The sequence below is a fragment of the Cervus canadensis genome, chromosome 21 (assembly GCF_019320065.1).
Source record: "Cervus canadensis isolate Bull #8, Minnesota chromosome 21, ASM1932006v1, whole genome shotgun sequence".
NCBI lineage: Eukaryota > Metazoa > Chordata > Mammalia > Artiodactyla > Cervidae > Cervus > Cervus canadensis.
This window is the reverse complement of record NC_057406.1, coordinates 55,748,679-55,770,914: the sequence shown is the minus strand read 5'-3', so window position 1 is coordinate 55,770,914 and position 22,236 is coordinate 55,748,679. Positions and strand designations below refer to the sequence as shown.

Sequence of the window (22,236 nt, the reverse complement as noted above, 5' to 3'; positions counted from 1 at the left end):
CTGAGGTATTCAGCAAGAAGAACCTGGAGTTTTGCAGACCAAAAAGAGGGCGATGGAAAGAGAGTGGTACACCAGTGACAATTGGGCTCCGTAGCATACAACAGCAGGTCCCCTGTAACTGCGGTTTCACCAGGGGGAAGCTGATTTCTCTCTCCCATCCAAGAAGTCAGGGTGTTGGCAGTGTTGGGTGGCATGGTAGCCTCATAGTGTCATCAGATCCCAGAATGCCATCTTGCAGTTGTGCCATCCTCAGCTCTGAGCCGAGACATCTCAGTGTCCAGTGTGGCTCATGGGCATCAGTGTCTTTTCAGACCAGCAGCCAAGAAGAAGCAGGGAGAAGGCGCAGATGGGCACACATCTCAGCAGGCAAGCTGCCTCCGAGTGGTCTTCCTGACCACTTGGTCTCCTGAGTTGCACGCCCTCACAGGGTGCCTGGCATAGGATGCATTCGCAGAATGTTTTAATTAAACTTCATTGAGTAGTTAAACTTGAGTGATCAAGCTGCTGGTATATGGCGCTTGGTGATTTTCCTGAAATAGGGCCTCTTAAACTCTAGAGTGCGTCAAAATCAACTGAAAAGCTGTTTATAATAACTCCCCTCCCCACAATTTCTGATTTTGGGGGACTTTGGAGGGCCTGGGGCTTCCTGGGTGGCGCTAGTGGGGACGAACCCACCTGCCAATGCAGGAGACACGGGAGACCTGGGTTCAATCCCTGGGCCAGGAAGATCCCCTGGAGGAGAGCATGGCAACCCAGTCTAGTATTCTTGCCTGGAGAAAGCCCATGCACAGGGGAGCCTGGTGGACTACGGTCCATGGGGTCATAGAGTCATACACTACTGAAGCGACTTAGCACACACGCATGGGACGACGTGAGGGTGTGCATTTCTACAAAATTGCCAGATGACACTGATCCTGCTAGCCCTAGGACAACCCTTCAAGAGATCATTATCCTTGAGAAACACTCAGATTTGCTTCTTCTCCCCGGGGAAATGCACAGTATAAATTAGGCCTGAAAATAGACACAGGGATTAAATACAGGAAAATTAAGTCAATGGATAAACCAGGAGAGAAATACTTGGGGTCAAGAGTGCGTTAGAATTTTGTTGCCAATTTTTTTCTCAAACAAATTTCCTATATCGCCTAATCTCAGACACTGCCAATTGTGAGATGCACCATCATTTTATTTAAAGCCAAGAAATTTTAAAAGGCTTTTAATTAAGCTGTGACACAATGCTTTCTCATCCCTTTGAATCTTTTATATTTATTGAAAAAGCCCTTTTAGACCTAATTAGATGGGGTTTTATCATATTTTACTGCTCTGCCTACGTATGAAGGAAAACATGGGCAAACATGTTGGTTCACGTATTCTTAAAGCTTCCCCACATTGAGCCTCACTCATTGGAATTCCTCCCCGACTTGGTGTCGCTGCCATCTGCGCTTTCTCCATTGTACTGTCCTCCGCATTATTGTATCAGGTTTCTTATAAGAATCCCACGAAGAAGGCCCTTATGCCCACTTTGTAGTGGAGCAAGCCTACTCTTGGCTCCTTTTTTGGGAATGTTGCAAACACATCTGACCCTCCACCTGCCCCTTCCCACAAAGGGTTACAAGAGAGACCCCCTTCCCCCATCAACTGCCGGATGTTCCGGGGCCCCGACACCTGTTGTCCACCTATCTCTGACTGTGCAAGCTATGCAGCTGTGGCATCACTGCTGTGTGGTCTCTGGTTATTGCTGTTGGCTCTTGATTTCAGAGGGGTTTTCAAATGTTAAAACCAGATTGTCCTAGAATCAGTAAATTTTCAAAACTATCCACCACATGTGTTTCACTGTTATGGCTTTTCATATAACCCATCTCAGTATTTATGATGGTTGTTAAAAGTCAGCGTTGTGACCTCAGGTTTAAAGGTGAGACCCTTGGGTCCCCTTTAAACATGCAGACAGGCAGCTTGAGTTCATTCCTCACATTTATTGAGCTCCTACTATGTGCCAGTCATCTTTCTAAGCACTGGGAATACTGACATGGAAAATAGGTACATCTGGCCATCTGTTACTGTGCATTTCACATCTCTGGATTCAACCAACCTTGGATCAAAGATATTCTGGGAAGACAATTCCAGAAAATTCTAAAAAGCTAGAACTTGGATTTGCCAAAGGCCAGTAACTATTTAATTAGCAATTACATTGTATTAGATGTAATAAGGAATCTAGAAGTGATTTTAAGTATAGAGAAGGATGTGTATAGATTATATGCAAATGCTACACCATTTTATATAAGGAATTTGAGCATTTTGGTATTCCTGGTATGGTGCGGGGGGAGTCCTGGAACAAATCCCTCATATATCCTGAAGGATGACCGGTCATAAGACTGAATCACAGGTGTGCTGTAAGAGGAACAGTAAGTCAGGATATGCTAGGTGTTCATTTTTTCATTTAATTATGCTCAGTTGTGTCCAAGTCTTTGTGACCCTTTGTACTGTAGCCCACCAGTCTCCTCTGTCCATGGGATTTCCCAGGCAAGAATACTGGGGTGGGTTGCCATTTACTCCTCCAGGGGATCTTCCTGTCCCAGAGATGGAAGCCACATCTCCTATCTCCTGCATTGCAGGCAGATTCTCGACCTGCTGAGCCATCGGGGAAGTCATGCCAGTTATTAGGGAAGGCTTTTTGAGTAAACACTAGAGGGAAGTGAAGTATATGCTATACAGATAAGGATGCAGGTTCCAGCCAGAGGAAATTGCAGGTGCAAAGGTCCCGTGGCAGGAATATGCTTGTCTTATTGGAGGAACAGCAAGTCAACACAATTTTAATCTACACTTCTGACACCACCTACTTGGGGGTTACTTCCCACACCAGTTTTCCAACTCTCTGTGCTCCAGCTGTCTTCTGCCACTACTGGTGAAGGGCCTCATTCCACAAGACTGTTCCCACTTCAGTACCTGTCTCAGGTTGGCACCTGTCCTTCTGACCAACTGGGTATAAATTCAGGGGGTTTCTACACGTCCCTCCCCTGGACCTCAGGAAAGTGCTCTACTTACTATTCTAGTTTACTATTCACGGATACAACTTAGGACCATGGTATGGTGGGGGCAGGGGTTGCATACTCTCACATGCTCTCTAGGCATCCTTCTCTTAGGACCTTCTCCGTCAACCCAGAAGCTGCGTTGAACCCTGTCCTTTAGGGGGGTTATAGACAACTGAGTGACTGAACAATACAATGCAATAATAGAGGTTCATTGTGCGGGAATGACTGATAAAATCATTGGCCCCTGGTGCTGAACCAGCCTCTAGCTCCTCTACTCCTCCTGGACACTGGGGGCCTGGTGGGGCTGAAAGTTGCAACTCTCTAATCTTACCTTGGTCTTTTTGGTGACCACACCCAGTCCTCAAGCTATCTAGGGGTACCCAGCCACCAGTCAACGTCAACTCACTAGCATATGTAAGACCCTCGTCATTCCAGAACTCCAAAGGTTTAAGAGGCAGTGTGTCAGGACCTGGGCACAGAGGCAAGGCAGCCAAAGGGGCTGGAGCAGCGGAAGCTCAGAAAAAAAAAGGCTTGATCAGTAACCCAAGCTGGGATGTAGCTGGACTGTAATTTTCAGATCTTTGAGTTCCAAGTTCAGCGTTTGTCCACATGCAGGTGAGTATGGGAAACCACTTTAGATTAAATCCTTCTCTGTTTACTAGAGTGAGTTTAATCTTCAAAGAAACAAATGTCTTGATTAATTCAGATCCAGTAGTGAGGCACAGCAGAAAAATGTCCTGTGGCTGTCACCATTTTGCTGTCTGGGAAGTACCCACAGTGTCTAGGTCCAACCCAGGGAGTGGTGAGGGCGGGTGTGGGAAAGTGGGCAAAGGAAATGAATGACATAGTGATACAAACATTTCATTCCCAGTGCATGTTCTCAAAATAGAGCATGGGACTTTCAACTCTTGCTCCTTTGAAGAACGTTGTCAAGAGAGAGACTCCAGCAGCGCACAGTGGAAGAAAGAACAGAGATCAGGTTTTGATCCCTGCTCTGCCAGTAATTAGTCATGGGACTCTGTCTATCAGAGTTCAGTTACAGACTAGAGAATGCATGAGTTTAAGCAGAAAAGGATTTACTGCCGTTATTAGGTGCCTTGCAGAATTCTAGGAGAGGCTGGAGACACACTTCAGCTGAGCTGCGAGGAGCAGTTCTGGGAACCACCCAGAAGCAGACCACCAGGGAAATTGTGGTTAAGAAGCCCCTGGGACCGCTCTTCCCATAAGGAGCACCTGGTCTGCAGACATCTGCAAGGGCAGGTCAGGCAGTGTTTTTTTGGCTCTCGAGAAGTTCAGAACTGGACTTGGGGATCTAACTACAGATGGCTCTGAAAAAACCAAACATCTCTTCCTTGCCAGGAAAGACTCAAGGCAGCAAAAGAGCTGCTCTACCTCCTGATGTTCATTTTTGCATCTAATCTCACACAGGTGTGTCTGCTTGTTGGAACCTTAGTTTCACAGTAGGTGTCCAAGATATAAAGGCATTTGGAAAGTGTCTGATGTGGCTTTCAGTGTATGTCAGGGAAACAGTAAAACAGTTCCATTGTAAATGAGAGAGAATAAAGGAATGCGAAGACAGGTAAGGTTTCTGCACTTGGCTCAAACTGGTAAATGTCTGCCGCAGTAGGTGTTGCTAAGTTTTGCGGGTATAATGCAATATTCAGGGCAACCACTCAAAAAGCCATATGAAGAGATACATTGAGAAACACCATAAGCAAATCAATGGAATTCTATTAAAAGAAAAAGTTTGAGGACCCCACAAAAAGGCAGGAGAAACTATGATGAGATACTTCCACAAACCCACTGGAATGGCTAAAATTAAGAAGATTGACGTCAAATATTGGTAAGGATGTGGCACAATTCCCATACTTTACTGGTAGGAGTATAAAATGGATCATCTATTTTGAAAACTGGCAGTTTCTTGTAAAACTAAACAGACACCTGCCTTCTGACTCTTCAGTTTGAATTGTAATCATTGCCAGAACTGCAGACAGACCAGGTGCTTGTCAATAAGGGAGTGGTAGTGATTTATTAATACAATGGTGTATCATTCATTGAGCAGTACAGAGAGACAGCGGATAAATGCAACGACGTGGGTATATCACACAAATGTTACACTCTGAAAAAGGCATACCCAAAAGATTATGTAGTTTAAATCCTAATGAATGAAGTTCTGGGATGGGACAATCCAATTTATAATGGAAATAAATTTAAAAATGGTTGCATATGGGGAGTGTAGGCAGAGATTAAGTGGTAAGTGGGTTGAGAAAATTACATCATTACCCCAATATGGTCTGTATCTTAAAAGTGGTTTGGGTTATATAGGTATAGACATTTGTCAAAACTCACTCAGTGGTTGGCCTGTGCATTTCCTTCTATGTAATTTTATCAAACCCTAGTTAATGCAATACATACCAAAATGGCTAGAGAATAATGAGCTGATGACTAATGTACTGTTTCGAAATGCATTTTAAAACTGTTGATGGATGATGAGAAGAATGGGTAGGTATGGTATAGCAAGTATGATAAGATGTTAATAATGGTAGAATATACATGTGGGGATTTTCATGTCCACTGTAAAATTCTTTTACCTTTACTGTATGTTTGAAAACTTTCATAAGAAAATGTTAGGGGGAAAAAATCTTAAAATCACAGAATGACTGGTTCCTTCCTCTCCTGCCTCAGGTAGCAGTTGGTTGTTAAGGTCACTCCAGTTCTCTGACACTACTTTATGGGACAAAGTGATTTTTGCTGAACTGGATAGTTGTTGTTCAGTCGCTCAGTCGTGTCCAACTCTTTGTGACCCCGTGGGCGGGAGCATGCCAGGCTTCCCTGTCCTTCATCATCTCCCAGAGCTTGTTCAAACTCTAGTCCATTAGGTTGGCGATGCCATCTGACCATCTTATCCTCTGTCATCTCCTCCTCCTCCTTCCTTCAATCTTTCCCAACATCAGAGACTTTTCTAATGATTTGGCTCTTTGCATCAGGTGGCCAAAGTATTGGAGTTTCAGCTTCAGCATCAGTCCTTCCAGTGAATATTCAGAATTGATTTCTTTTAGGATTGACTGGTTTGATTTCCTTGCAGTCCAAGGGACTCTCAAGAGTCTTCTCCAACACCACAGTTCAAAAGCATCAATTCTTTGGTGCTCAGCTTTCTTTATAGTCCAACTCTCACATCCATACATGACTACTGGAAAAACCATACCTGTGACTAGGTGGACCTTTGTCGGCAAAGTAACGTCTCTGAATTTTAATATGCTATCTAGGTTGGTCATAGCTTTTCTTCCAAGGAGCAAGTATCTTTTAATTTCATGGCTGTAGTCACCATCTGCAGTGATTTTGGAGCTCAAGAAAATAAAGTCTGTCACTGTTTCCGTTGTTTCCCCATCTATTTACCAGGAAGTGATGGGACCAGATGCCATTAATCTTAGTTTTTTGAATGTTGAGTTTCAAACCAGCTTTTTCACTCTCCTCTTTCACTTTCATCAAGAGGCTCTTTAGTTCTTCTTCACTTTCTGCCATAAGGGTGGTGTCTTTATGGGACGAAGTGACTTTTGCTGAACTGGATGGAGTTTTTTTCCCTCTCAAAAATGTAGGTAACTAAAATAGCTGAAATTGAAGATCAAGTCTGGATAGAGCATCTATCCACAGATGATACCCAGTAAGAAGCTAACTACTTCTCTTACTCTTGAATGATAATCCCAAACTCTTATTCTTTTTTTTCCCCCCATCCCAGTCTCTGCACCCCAGAGTCAGGGCCAGTCATGCAAAAACTACAACTAGCTATTTCAGAGGTGAGGTTAATAACTCAGATGGTAAAGAATCTGCCTGCAAGGCTGGGACCCTGCAATGCGAGCCCAGGGATTGAACCTGAGTTGGAAAGCTCTCCTGGAGAGAGGAATGGCTACCAACTCCGTATTCTTGACTGGAGAATCCCATGGACAGAAGAGCCTGGTAGGCTACCCTCCATGTGGTCACAAAGAGTTGGACACAACTGAGCAACTAACTTTATAGTTGGAAGAGACCAAATGACTACCTAATCCTATTTCTTTTTAAAAATATAAAATAATATTTATTTGGCTGCTCTGGGTCTTAGTTACAGCACACAGTATCTTCTTTGTTTTGACATTCCGAATCTTAGTTGTAGCATGTGGGATCTAGTTCCCTTACCAGGGATCCAGCCCAGGCCCCCTGCTTTGGGAGCATGGAGTCTTAGCCACTGGACCACCAGGGAAGTCCCACTATTCCTTTCTTTTTTTTGGTATGAATTTACCTAAATCAATTTGGTCATGCAAATATCTTGAGTGATTTTGTTAGGTAACACCAGCAGCCAAAAAGTTTGAGGTGAAAGAGGGTTAGCATCCCGCTACACCCTCACTATATTCATTAGTCAAGAGTGCTGAGATGATTCTAGCATCCTCCCTGCCTTATATAATTTCAGATGCTCTGGCCAGCAGCTCATAGACAGGCTAACGAGAGGCAGGCATGGCATTATTATAGGGTCCATAACTCTCATATTATTATTAATAGCTCACATCAGGCAAATAGAAATAAGTCTTTCCAATAGAGTCTGAAAACAAGACTGCTTAGCAATCACCCCTGGGATGACATCACTAAGGCTACTGACTGTAGTCTCTCTAGACGTGCAGTCTGCTTATGAAAAGGAGGAGAGAACCTCTAAAATATTTTATCCAGTCCACATTTCTTGAAAACCTTGTCTCACCAATGAGCCCCTTTTCCAATAGTCCATATGCCACTTAACAGGCTGCTTTGTCACCAAGAAAACTTCATTCCAAATTCACTAGATCCAGATATTGATGACATACAACCTACAGCATGCTTCTGGGTTGAGGTCTTCCAAGTAGAATGCCTCTTATTTAATTGTCAGAAAATAAAACGTAGGGACTTCCTTGGCAGTCTAATGGTTAAAACTCCATGCTTCCACTGCAGGGGGCATGAGTTACATCCCAGGTTGGGGAACTAAGCTCCCACATGCCTCTTGGAGCTGCAAAAACAAAACACACACACGCACGCACGCACGCACATGCACATAACATAACATTTACCAGTTCAGTCATTAAGTCACTGAGTGTGCCCTTCCCTGGCATTAAGTACATTCATAGTGTTGTGTGACCATCACCAGGTTTCATTTCCAAAACTGTTTCATCACAGCAGTTTCTCATTTCCCCTCCCCCGGCCCCTGGTAACCTCAGTTCTGTTTTGTTTCCATCAGTTTGCCTCTTGTAAGTTCCTCACATATGTGAAATCGTGCATTATTTGCCCTTTCAATTCTGGCTTACTTTACTTGGAAGAATATCATTAAGGTTCTTCCACATTGTAGCACATATCAGAATTTCCTTTCTTTTCAAGGCTGAGTGATACTCCCTTGTATGTATGTACTGCATTTTGTTTATCCATTCATCTTTGGATGAATATTTGGGTTCTTCTATCTTTTGTGGACTGCAGATAATATTACTGCTCCCCTTCTTTTTTTTTTAATACTTTGTAGAAAGTACGTATCTTTTTTTGTTTTGTTTTGTGGAAAACTTTTTAATGAATGCTTTTCTAACCCTTTACTTTGGGTGATTAAACTGCAGGGAATTTTATAAAAAGCTGACATGAGAAATGAGCCTGGTGACTAGATATGAAAATATGTGTCTACACTTCCTTTGTTTTTTTTAATTAATATTTATTGCATTAAATAGTTGCTTTACACTGGAAAGTACATATCTTAGTAGTGTATTTTGGGGATGATATTTATATAGAGATAATTTTTATTTGCAAAAATCAATATACTTTAAATAAAAAATACAATAAATAAGTATTAAGTCCTAGACCAGATACAGTTGGTAGAAAACCGGAATTGTCTACAGACACTCTGGAGCATCCCTGGTTGCTCAGTGGTGAAGAATCTGCCTGCCAACGCAGGAGATGTGAATTTGATCCCTGGGTTGGGAAGATCCCCTGGAGAAGGAAACGGCAGCACTCTCCAGTATTCTTGCCTGGAAATTCCCTGGTCAGAGGAGCCTGGTGGGCTACAGTCCAGGGGGTCGCCAAGAGTCAGACCACAACAGCACGCATGCGCGCACGCACATCCTAATAGACACCCTGAGACGCCTCCAAGCCTGAGCAAGCCGGGGATGTGCGTGCTGCCGGCGCTGAAAACGGCCAGGCGGCCTCACGCACAACTGCAGGTTGACAGCGGCGCGGAGACTCTTCCGATCAGGAAGCGGTGTTGTAAACATTTTACATCCTCACAGGAGAATCTGTCGCTTCTATATAGGTGTTTTATGTTTACGATGTCTTTATTTCATTTTAGGAAATTGGGAGGGGAGAGCTGGCTTCACATGGAACACATTGTTAAGTTTCAATTATAATCTAAATTTATAATTTTAATTAGAACTTTTCCCATTGAAAATTATGGGAAATTGGTTCCCTGTTAGCTTTGTGACTCAGGACATTTTATTTAAAGGAATCAATTACTGGAGTAAGGGAGATGCTTGCCTTTAAAGGTGTGTGACAGAGACTCAGACACAAGAAGAGATGTGGGTGCAGAGGAGGGAAGAAGCCTGCGCCCCTGGAATTCTTGGTGCTTCCTGGAGATGAGCAGACCCTCTCTCTCCCTGGTTCCTTAAAGGCCTCCCATTGTGTCCATACCAGAACCATCAAGGGACTGGCCCAGAGAGTTGGGCCAGGCTTACTGTTGAGAGGAGTCATGGCCTTGGCCCAGGCTTCTTAGGAGTGGATCAGGACCCACTGGGAAGCTTAGGAGAGATGACTGGGGGGCTTGGCCAGTTTTTGTGTCTGAGTGTGTATAGGCGATGGGTGGATATGAGCCAAGAGGCATGGATTTTGCTTGCTGGCTTGCCCACTCATGGCCTATGAAGGTCCATGATCCAGTCTTGGACTCGCAGGCTTTCTTATAGCACAGTCAATATTTATGGATGAGAAATGAGTCCACTGGTACCTCCATGTCCAATACTCAGCCACGCAGATTCTCTCTGATCAATGTCGTATGTGTGGCTTGCAGTGTTAAGGCGACAACAAATCTATTTTTAATTCCCCCTTCCTCCCATCTTTTAGAAAGGTATGAAACCGTTCTTCCTGACCAGCAACCTCATCTCCTCCTCCCCCTCCTCCTTCAAAATGTCAATTGAATTCAGATTTTGCAGTCGGGGCTGACTCCACGTCTGCTTACAGCACGTGGCTGGACTTTGGAAAGCCGTTGCATGGAGTCCTTGTGGAGTTTCAGTATTTATTTTCTCTTGGTAACGTCCACAGCAAATTTACTCTGCTCTCGAGCCAAAGGGTGATGCGTGCAACTGCCAGGGCTGCACAGTCAAGCTGGGTCCTCACCAGACGAGGGCTGTGGGGCCTGATGCTTCATCAGCTCTAATGCAACTTCTGGAACTAGGGGGGGATCCTCATGCTTTGAAGAGGTCCTGAGGCAGGGTCTATGGGACCCCCTGTTCTGTGCTGTGGCAGTGGCTTCGTGGTGCTGGATGAGTCCAGGAGAGTGTAGGATGCTCTCCGAGAGGACCAGCCCAGTGCGACCCCTTCCCAGGGCTGGCCTCATTGGCTTGAGGGACCCAGTTGGCCGGATGAGGATGGTCCCTCAACTTGGTTACCTTTGTTAAGGTCGGGCTCTTTCTGCCCACTCCACCCCTTTTTTCTCTTCCCTCTTCTCTGGTTTCTTTGCCTTCTCAATGTCTTCCATTTCACCTAAAGAGAAAATGATGCTTCTCCCTCTGTTTTTGTTTTTTCTCTTTTACATGCTGTCTGTCCTTCCCTTCTTCCCCTCCCCTGTGGTCTGTAAGTGTGGTCTGTAAGTGGCCTGAAGTGTGTTTGAGTACCATCTCCTGCTGATTATTGGGTGTATTAACTGGGGTACCAGCATCTTCAAGGGTTAACTGGGGATGCGGGTATCTCCATCTGGGGTTGTTGGGAGGATGAAGTGATCAGAGCAGTCGTGTAAACTTGGGTAGCTCTGATGTTTATATGACACTTACTGGTTCTACATATGTGCATTCAATCCTCAGGGCTGCCCGTGGGGCAAAATTGTTATCCTCAATGTAGATGAGGAAATGGAGACCTGGAGAGGTCCGCCAACTTGCTGAAAGTCACAGAGCTAGTATAGGATGAAGTCTGCATTTGGCCCCAGCCTGCCTGGCTTCACCCTTCACACCATGACAGGATCACCCATGGAAGCATCTAGTGCTTGGGGCAGTGATGTTTATTGAACATCTCTGGGCAAAAGTTCTTTAACGTGCATTGTGAAGGATGTGCATTATATGTGTTTAAAATATTTATTCATATTTTCTCTCCATTTTAATTATCCTTTTTTTTTCTCTTCATGTTTCTACTTATCCCTTCTCTTGGGGACTTGGTCCAGCCCTCCATCCTCTTTCCTTTGGTCTCTTCTACTTTTTGGACTCCCCAAAATATGTTCTTTCTTCCCTTTTTGTGTGTTTTTTCCCCAAAGATTTCCCCTTCCCTTTTTGTCTCCTGGTTTTTGTTTGTTTGTTTGTTTGTTTTCTCCTTTCTTTCCTCCATCTCTGTCTCATCTCAGTGGTTTTTTCTGCCTTGATATTTGCCAAACCAAATCCTGAAATCCCAGCACGGTGTGAAGTCGGGCCCCGGATGCACAGCATGACATGAGCCTCAGGATCTGTGGGGCCTCTCATGGCATGATGGGCAGGAGCCGAGGATGGAGCATGGCTCCTTGAGCATCATCGGGTTCACTCTGTATTTGCTCGGTTCACTCTGTATTTGCTCCTGTTAGAGGACATGGACCACATGCTGACGGTCGTCACTGCCGCATGACTGTGGCTGAGAATTTCATCTTGCCAAGTTAGAAAAGTTACAGAATGAATTTTTGTGTTCCTCATAACTTAACCAGGCACATGCACGCACACACACACACACACACACACACATATATAAAGGCAGTGTGTTTGTCAGCCCATACAGTAACAGACGGTTCTAAATAGGAGCACGGTAGGAAGAGAGATGGTTACAGTGGGAGCTCCAACTTTTAATTTACTGACTTGGAGGCTCTAAACCAGGGCCTGGTGCTTAATGTAGTGTTTTTACATTTGGATATGTGCTCAGGAAAGGCATAAAATCTTGCAAAACTCAGACCAGTGTTGTGGGGGAAATGACTGGAAGGGGTTCAGGCTGGGGAGTGAGTGGTGGTTGAAGAATTTGGGAGATGAAATGGGGCCAAGTAGAGTGCCGGTATCAATCAGAGGGAAGAAGCAGGCAGATCCCAGAGAGCCCAGCTCATCAGTTTGGGCACTTCATGACCAGCCAAGACCACTTCTGTCAACTTTTAGCTGAGACTCAGGTCCAGAGAAAAGGGGTGATGTGTCTGGAGAAGGAGGAGGGTAGCCAGAGGATATGTTCAGAACAGTGCAGCATATGAAGAATTTGGACTCCAAGCATCTGAGCTTAAAGAGATGCTGACCACTTACGTTCTACTTGCTGTGCTCTGGGTGCTGTCCTCAGCAGTTAAGACTCACACATTTAATCTTTGTTGCGTCTCTGAGAGGCAAGTACTCCTCTTCTTGTAGTTGCTTTATAGATGGATGTTATGGTAGAGAGGGTGTTAGGCCTTGGTTTCATCCTGCGCATCCCAGCTATCAAGTTCTTATGTTGAACATGTTATGTTTCACTGCATTTAAATCCTGACTTGGTTACGTCCTCTCTATGTGATCTTGTGTATGTTAACTAACCTTGCTGAGCCTGGGTGACAGAGGACGAGATGGTTGGATGGCATCACTAACTCAATGGACATGAGTTTGAGCAAACTCCAGGAGATGGTGAAGGACAGGGAAGCCTGGAGGGCTGCAGTCCAGGGATCACAGAGAGTCAGACACAACTTAGCTGCTGAACGACAACAACAAAATGAGAACAATCATAACTACCGTGTGTGGTTGCGTGGAATCTCGGGGGAAAGCGAACGTACGGAAGTTCTCTGCAGTCATGGTGTTTTATTGTTTACCATGCATGGATAGAGAAGCTGATTGAGGCCCCCCCTTTTTTTTGTAAAAAATTGAGGTATAGTTAATTTATAATGTTGTGTTAGTTTCAAGTGTAGGGCAAAGTGATTCAGTTTTACATACATATGTATATATTTTCTTCAAATTCTTCTCTATTGTTGATTATTGCAAAATGCTGAATATAGTCCCCTGTGCTGTATTGTAGGTATTTGTTGATCATCTATTTTATATATAGTAGTGTGTCTCTGTTAATCGCAAACTCCTCATTTATCCCTCCCCACGCCTTTCCACTTTGGTAACCCTAAGTTTGTTTTCTATGTGAGAGCCCTTCTTTTTGAGGAAGAATAGGCCAGGGATTGGCATTGAGATGTCTTTGCTATTTAGGTAGACATCCCAGTTGGCATCAGACCTCCCTGACAAACAGGTCCCCTTGCTGCCTCCCAGCCCCCTCCTGTCCTGCCACACTTTCCCAACAAGAACTGTACCTGAGTTCATGTACACTCCTGAACTGCCCCCTGCCCATCCCCCCACCTGCCCGTCCCCCCACCTGCCAGGTGTTTCCAGCTGGCACAACTTCTGTGGGGGGTCTCATTGGTGGAATGCAATGCCTTCTCCAACATTGCTTCACTCCATGATTATTTATTTTGTACCCACTATGCGCCACCCATGCTCCTTAGCTCTGGGAGTACATTCATAACTAAGAGAGTCTTTGTCCTCATAAAACTTGCTTCCCAGTAAGGGCAATGATAAGAAATTCCGTCCACTAGCAATGAATATTTTAATAAGATAAAGAGCTAGACCCTGAGGGAGAATGTCTTTGAAGAGGCCGTCTTAGATTACAGTAAATCCCCTACATAGGAAGGTTCAAGTTATGATTTCAAAGATGCAGACATGCATCTGGTTCCAGCAAGGAACCAGAACCTGTGCCATCAATGTTGGGTGTGATGAAATGGCAGCTTTCCCTCTATCTCCTGTTGCTGAGGATCCTTCAGCTCTGCCGTCTCCCACCTCCTCCCCTGCTCCAGTCAGTAACTCTTCTTGACTTCACTTGATGCCAGCCCCTGTATGCCAGCTATTGCACTGTGCTGCTGTACTTTTCATGTTACTGTGTGGTGGTTGTTCGGTCACTATGTCGTGTCTGACCCTTTGCAGCCCCATGGATTGCAGCACGCCACACTTCCCTCTCCTTCACTGTCTCCTGGAGTTGGCTGAAACTCATGTCCATTGAATGGGTGATGCCATCCAACCATCTCATCTTCTGTCACCCCCTTATCCTCCTGCCCTCAATCTTTCCCAGCATCAGTCTTTTCCAATAAGCTGGCTCTTTGCATCAGGTATTGGAGTATACATCAGGAATACTCTTTGCCAAAGTATTGGAGCTTCAGCATCAGTTCTTTCAATGAATATTCAGAGTTGATTTCCTTTAGGATTGACTGGTTTGATGATCTTGCTCTTCAAGGGACTCTCAATTCTTCTCCAGCCCCACAGTTCAAAAGTGTCAATTCTTTGGTGTTCAACCTTCTTTCTGGTCCAACTCTCATATGCCTACATGACTACTGGAGAAACCATAGCTTTGACTATATGGAACTTTGCTGGCAAAGTGATGTCTCTGGTTTTTATTACACTGTCTAGGATTGTCATAGCTTTTCTTCCAAGGAGCAAGCATCTTAATTCAATGGCTGCATGGTACTGTGTTATAAGATTAAAAATGTTTTCATAGCAGATCATCAAAAAAATTTGTTGTTGAGTGAATAGTGTGTGTTTGAGTACAAAACATTTATGCATATATAAATTTAATTATTTTATATGAGTATATATCAGCAAAAATTATTGAAAACAAAAAAAGAAGTGTATAAATAGAAAAATTTTATTTTTGTGTTTGTTCTTTGTATGAAAAGTATTATAAACCCTATTACACTGCAGTGTTTTATAGCTGATTGCATTAGTTGGGTATCTAGGCTAATTTTGTTGGACTTACTCATGAACAAATCAGACTTACCAACGCACTCTTGGAGCAGAGCTCATTCGGGTGTAGAATACTTACTGTAAACGGCTGAATGCAGTCAGGGCTAGAACCGAGCAAAGGTCTGCGAGAAGAATGTCATCGATGGAGGGAATGACAGGTGCAGCCATCCTGAGGCTGTAAAATAGATGTGCTCAGGGGACAGTGAGAGCAGGAGGCAAGAAGCAGAGGGTGAGGCTGATGCCAGTGGTGTGAGGCTTGCAGATGCTAGTTGGGAGACTGGTTTTGATTCCAAGTGCAGCAGAAAGCCATTGATAAAAGTTGCCAGATAAAATACAGGGCGGCCAGTTAAATTTGAATTGCAGATAAACCATGGTTAATTGTGTAGTTTGGACATAACTGGGCATTCTGTATTTTTGTTTGCTGAATGCTGGCAACCCGGCATTGATGGGCTCGGAGCAGGGGCCTGCTGTGTGGAGAGCATGTTGGCTGGGAGCGATTTTGCAGTCAGGGGACCCAGAGGGAGGCATTGTCTTCCACGCGCTGGGGCTGGTCCAAGCCATGGTGGTCCCATGTGGAGAGGCTAAGAAGTATTTGCGTTGGATATGCTTTTGAACTTTGGTGTTGGAGAAGACTCTTTAGATCCCTTGGATCAAGAAGATCAAACCAGTCAGTCCTAAAGGAAATCAACCCTGAATATTCGTTAGAAGGACTGATGCTGAAACTGAAGCTCCAATACTTTGGCCACCTGACTCGAAGTACCAGCTCATTGGAAAAGACCTTGATGCTGGGAAAGATTGAGGACAAAAGGAGAAGGGGGTGACAGAGGATGAGATGGTTGGATGGCATCACTGACTCAATAGGTTTGAGCCAGCTCTAAAAGATAGTGAAGGACAGGGAAGCCAGGCATGCTACAGTCATGGGGTTGCAGAGTTGGACACCCTGAGGAACTGAACAATAAGAACAAATATTGTGATACCTATGGGACCTGGTGATGGATTGGATATGCCAGGGAAAGAGGGAGTCAGGCGGTCTTAAGCTGGTTCCTAAGCTCTGTTTTCACAAAAGGAAGCATTGTTTCTCAGCGTGGTAAGCTGTAGACTAGGTTGCCTGCTGTATCCCTGAGCTCTGATGGGTTAAAGGTTCAGATGCCCACAGAAAGGGGGGCAATTTGCCATGTTTTGCTGCATCTGTTTGTATAGTTGGTAAATTTACATGCAACCATATAGATGGATCGATAGATACTGTCATAGAAGAGTATATCACCTTTGAGCACTTAGGCTGTGCCAGACCCTCTGCTAATTGTGCTCCACGTCTGCCTCCTCTTGTTTGAGTCTTGCACAACCAGCTGGGATCGTCCACATTTTACAGCTGGGAAAGTCGAGGTGCTGTGAGAATGTGACATGCATGTTCTTTGCTTTACTTGTGTTAGGATTATTTCTCTGTTCTCTACAGGGTTGTGGGCATGTGAATACTAGTCCCACATTCAGCCCTCAGCAGGGACATAGCTTAGATGAGAGACATCTTCCAAAGGTGTCCTCATCCTCAGGACCAGACTTAGAACCCAGTTCTGAGTCCCCAGATTTATATTGCCATGTCCTCTGTCTTTAGTGGGAATAAAAACCACTGAGGGGGGGTTGTTAAAAAAAAATGCAGATTCCTGAAATCCTTGCCTGGGATTCTGGTTCAATCAGAACAGGGTTATGGCCCAGGAACGTGCATTTGGACAAACCTTACAGTTGATTCTGATGCCCTTGTTTCTATAGTGTGCCAAACATAGAAAACCCCTGCTCCCCGAGATGTCCCAGTGGGTATGCTTCGATTCCACAGTCTGGCTATGAGGAGTGCAATTTTGAATGCAGTTTAATAGCGTGTGTTCCTCGTGTTCATATTTTCAGGAATTTCCACATGTCTTTGTAGATGCTTCCAGGAGGATATGTTTTCAGCATTTTAGGCAGAGTCACTCTGGGTTTCTTTTGTGTATCAATGCCCTTGTGTTTTCTCAGCACTCAACTAGTACCAAGGACTTCCCAGCCTTCATCATGCTGCCTCAGTCCTTCTTCCATCTCCAGGACCTGTGACAGCCGGCCCCACACCCCTTTCTGAGCCAGAGGCTGTCTCCTCCCCTCCCTGGGTGCAGAATTGAAGGACAGAGTCCAGTGGACTCTGTCTTGTTTACATACTCATTGCCAGGGAGATCTCTGCTGTTAGGAGTCTGGAGAAGCATGGTGGTTCCACTCTAGGAAGTCATCAAAACGAAGACTTGAGATGATGTGGACCCTCAGCAGAAGTCACAGGGCACCTTAAGGAAGGGAAGTAAAAAGCTCAGACCTTGGCTGGGACAGTAGGAGGGGTGGAGGGAAGAAAGGGGAGGTGGCTGTGAGAAGACAAACGGGATTGGAGAACCACCATGGCCAAATGTGCAGGGGATTGCAGGGAGGAGAGGGTAGCATTCTGTAGCCGGCTCTCTGCTTCTTGGCTACACTTCAGCAGGCTTGGCAACGTTTTTCTCCATCCCTAGGTGCATGACTCATGACTAATGAGAAACGTGCTGTGATATACACAGTGACCTCCAGTGCATCAGGTCCTGAAATTCCACAGCTCCACACGGGGTTCTGTGCAGCCGTGCCTGTCCCTAAGTGAGCCCTCCCTTGCCAATGGGCAGTACTACTTAGGAAGCCGATGGAACACAAGATTAATCCTCAAGGAAAACATCATCAAGGGGTCTCTTGCATCAATCCTGTTCCTTGAGGGTAGGTTGCACCCTAGTTGCACCAGGGACGTGAGGGTATAAAACACATGGACAGCCCATGGCCAGTCTTTGTACTCTAACTGGTCTCTATCACTGTGTCTTGGTTCTCTCATACGTTTCCTGTAAGTTGTTGTCAAGGTTCCATTGGTGGGGCATTTGAGTAGAGAAAGGGAACAGATGCCAAAGAGAAGGGATTCCAGAGAGAAGGGTTGTATGACACTCCTTCCCCGGCCACATTCTGTACTCACTGTGGGTACCACCCAAGATGATTTCTGATGCTGCTGACTTAAGGGCAAACACATTTGGTACCAAATCTTGCTTCATGTCTGATTAAAGAGCTTCTCACTGTAAAACTCTTATGTTAGTATCTCTGGATGGTTTAGTGTCAACACCACCTCCACCTCCCAGCTTCCATGTCAAAGGGCAGCTTTCAGGCTAGAGCAGTCTTGTTACTATTACAACCAATGCTAGGGATGTGAAGATGCTGCCGAGTCCTAGACTCTGGGTCAGGGTGGGGGTGGGGGGCAGTATTTGCCTCCAGGAAGACATCTGTTCTAGTCTAGTAGTTCTGGGCCTGCCCTTGGGCTTTCCACCAAGGGCTGCCGAAAGGGTTCCCTGGTATCCTGGTGGGGTACAGTCAGCCTGCTGGGAAGAGGCAGGTATGGTGGGTGGTTCACGTACCATTTAGTTGCTGTGGGACTTTGTGGTACCTTGCATAATCATTCTTCTCCTCAGTTTCCTCTCCTCTAAAAATGGAAATAATAACAGCATATGTCTTACAGTGTTATAAGACTAAAATTAAAATGCAAAGTGCCTAGCAGAGTACTTGTTACATGGGAGGTTATAATGTGTTACCTATTGCTATTTCCATCATTGTTACTGTTTCCTCTTATTGGTAGGTTGAAGCCAGGAAACCTGGGATGAACTTCTTGCTCCACTTCCTGCTCTTGGTGTCACTTTGGGCTAAGGATTGGACTCCCAAGTCCCAGAGAAATCAAACCACATGTCTCCCGTGTTCCCTTGGGTTCAGATCACGCAGGGGCAAGCACCCAGAAGAGTGCCTGGCCCACCGTGGGTTATGCACTCAGAAGTGGATTTTCACCGAGCTTCTGCTGTCTGGCACATTGTGCGTTAGTTGGGGTAAATCCGGTGACTCAGAGGCACATGGTCTGTGGTTTTGCAGCAGCCTTCTGTTTTCTGAGAACACAGATGTGACCAAAGAGGGTTTCATACAAAGAGATAGTTACTGAAGTGGAAGACTGCATGCAAAGTGGCAGAACCAATCAAAGAATTAAATTCTGCCTGTGGGAGTTCTATGGATGGGTGTTAGGAAACTTGAGAGTTGTTTAAGAATTTTCCATTTGGAGGAAATAATGGAGGCCTGGATTTTAAGGAATAGCATGGGGTGCTCTGGTGAAGAATAAGGGATGGGAGTGGGGGCGCACCAGGGCCAGGTCACAGGCCATTTCATATATCTCTCTTCAGGCTAAATTCTTCAACTTGAGGCTCTTGCAGTCCGCTTCCCAAGCAACACAGTTTTCACACACACAAGTAACTTTCATGATGTTACTTTCATGTGCAACTTTGTTGCAACCACTGTGAAGAGACAGAATCAATTGGAATAGTGCAATATACAGATTTATATAAGATTTCTAACAAAACAGAGTCAACAAGAAGTTCAGATTATCAACTGATGTTAATATGTCAGGGGATGATGTGTTGGTCTTCCAGCATGACTGTGGGAGGGACCTTGGTAATAGAATTTGGAATGTCTGTGTGTTGTGTGATTGCTTGCTTTTTCTTGCTTTCCTCTCTTCCCCCCCAAGAGTCTGGCCCTAAATCCCTTGCGTCTAAAAATTACAGACGTGAATTGACCTTTCAACTCATCTTTTAGTAGCTACCTACCCAAATAACTAATGGCCCGTTTTCATCATTCTCTGAATAGATTTAGCGGTTGACGACTTGTTAAAACTTAATATTCAGAGCCATGCTGCCCACCACTATTTGACAATTTCGGATATAAATCTACCTTAAAGATGTACAAGTACAAATTATGCAATTTGACTTTTAAGTGCTTTTCCAGCAATATAAATAATGAAGGGTGTTGGAACTGGCAGGTATATACATTAAATTGAGTGCAATTAAAACACTGGGCTATTTTTAAATTAACAAGAAAAAATAAGTGGCAAAATTATAAAATCTGAATCTGTCTTTGCAGCGTCCTCCAGCTGATAGCAGGCTGGGTGACTGCAGAGGGTATTAGTAACATTTATGCTCTGGATTTCAAGTGAGATGATAGTCACATTTAACACAAAGAGCACTTTGATTTTGCTTCTGCGTAACAGGCAGATGACATTTCCAACAACATCATCTTTTCAGTTTTTTTGAAAGCAGATGACAAGAGGGTATTCTGGGAAGACATCTGAGTTGAAATAATGACTTGCCTTCTGGGTAGCGTCTCAATGAGACATCTGAAAGTCAGGATTCTCTTTGCTAAATGCGAGAAGAATCTGCATCTTCCACCCTCATGGGTGGGCTTCGCCCTTTCCAAAAGGCAAGAGTCTGTTCTTTGGGACCCAGGAGGATGGCACAGCTGTTCAGATTGTTTTTCATGTGCCTCCCAAAGGCTTGTCAGGTGGGGCAAGAGCTGCTCCCAGCTAATCGTTACTGTAAAACCTGATGGATACATATTTGTTTATCAAAGATCTCCTTTGGACTTCCCGTCAGTTCTGGAGCTGGGAAGGTTCAGACAAGAGACTACTGACTGATTTTGATGTAAACATGCCTGTACCTCTGAATTCACGTGAGGGTGTTTGCCCCGGAAACGGTTGTCTCGTTTACCTGTCCACTTACTCCCAATGCTTATTACCCTTTATCATTGCTCAGAGGCTCTGTGAAAGTGTTAGTCACTCAGTCATGTCTGACTCTTTGTGACCCCATGGACTGTAGCTGGCCAAGCTCCTCTGTCCATGGAATTCTCCAGGCAAGAATGCTGGAGTGGGTACCCATTCCATTCTCCAGGGCATCTTCTCCGCCCAGGGACTGAACCTGAGCCTTCTGTGTTGCAGGCAGATTATTTACCTTCTCAGCCACCAGAGAAGCTCGGTGTTCAGAGGCTCCACGGAAACCCCATTTTTTGAAAGTGGCCTGGAGAACGTGGTTATGGGTGGCCCAGATGGGAACTGTGAGTAGCTCCAGACTGGAATGAAACATCCTTGGTTTGGAGTCCCTGTGTGTGAGTCTGCCAGGGCTGCCATGATAGAGTGCCACAAACCGAGTGGCTCAAACAAAAGAAATTTATCATCTTAACACTTCTGGAGGCCAGAAGTCCAAAATCCAGGTATGAGCAAGTCCATGCTCCATTGAAGGTGCTAGTGAAGGTGTGTCTAGTGTCTCCTTCTGGTCATTCCTCAGCTTGTGGCTGCATCACTCTGGTCTTTTACAGCCTGCTCTTGCCTGCATGCTTCTTTGCAGATTTCCCATTTTCTAAGAACACCAGTCATACTGGAATAGGGGCCCACTCTACTGCAGGGTGACCTCATATTAGCTAGTTACACCTCCAACTACCCTGTTTCCAAATTCGGAAGTGTTAGGGATTAGTGTGTCAAGTATAAACTTGGGGAAAACATGGGTCAACCCATTACAGCCTGTAACCAGCAAGTGGCTGGTGCATAGATCTATTCCTACACTCATTGTTCAGTCCGTGAAGATCTGAGAAATCTGTGCCAAGTGCTGTTCTAGACACTAGAGGCAACCAGTGAGCGTAACAGACTTCTTGATCTCAGGAAGTTTACTTCATGATGGGAAAGACAGACTTTTAAAAAATATATATTTATTTTTAGGGTCTTTAGTTGTGGCACATGGGGTCCAGTTCCCTGACCAGGGCTGGAATTGTGGACTCTTGCATTGGAAGCACAGAGTCTCAGCCACAAGACCACCTGGGACGTCCCGGGAAAGACAGATACTAAATTTTAAAAATATAATGGCAAATGATGGTATGTTCTATGAGGAAAAATGGGAAGGCAGATAACCAGTAGCACTTGGCCTAGGAGGCTATTTGAGATGGAGTGCTCAAGGCAGGCGTCTTGGACCTGCAGACATTTGGGCCAAGTTTCACTGAAGTCAGGGGTAAGCCAGGGAGAGGTCTGGAGAAGGAGTGTCTTTGAGACAAGTGCTCATTGTTCATTCATTAATAGCATATGTGTTGTACATTCATAAATAGTATATGTGTGTAGAGTCAGTTCAAGAAGGTATTTTGGGGTGAGGGGGTTATTTTTAAAGCACCTTCTGAGTATTTGGGAGTAAATTTTGATAAATAAGAGATGGGCAAGCACGTTAGAGGAAAAGGGAAAAGCAACTTAGGTTTAATGCATGGTAGAACTCCCAGAATCTTCTGTCACATCGAATCTGAACATTGGCCTGGAAAACCATTCCAGAGGCCACAGGGCGTCCTACCTTGTGTGAATCTTGGATTCATGGAGTTTCAGAGAAACT

The 22,236-nt window shown here is 44.8% G+C and overlaps 1 protein-coding gene across 2 annotated transcripts in view; it reads left to right on the top strand.

Annotated features, from left to right (window-relative positions):
- Positions 1 to 22,236, top strand: part of LARGE1 (LARGE xylosyl- and glucuronyltransferase 1) — a 605,065-nt gene that overhangs the window by 211,138 nt on the left and 371,691 nt on the right. Inside the window, exon 1 of one of the 2 annotated variants that reach the window (XM_043439876.1) lies at positions 20,841 to 20,926. The exons of the other annotated variant lie outside the window; for it this stretch is intronic. Within the exon in view, the coding sequence (XP_043295811.1) occupies positions 20,905 to 20,926 (22 nt within the window). The 5' untranslated portion in view covers positions 20,841 to 20,904. Of the gene's footprint in view, positions 1 to 20,840; positions 20,927 to 22,236 lie in introns of those variants that run through there. 2 annotated transcript variants of the gene reach the window in all.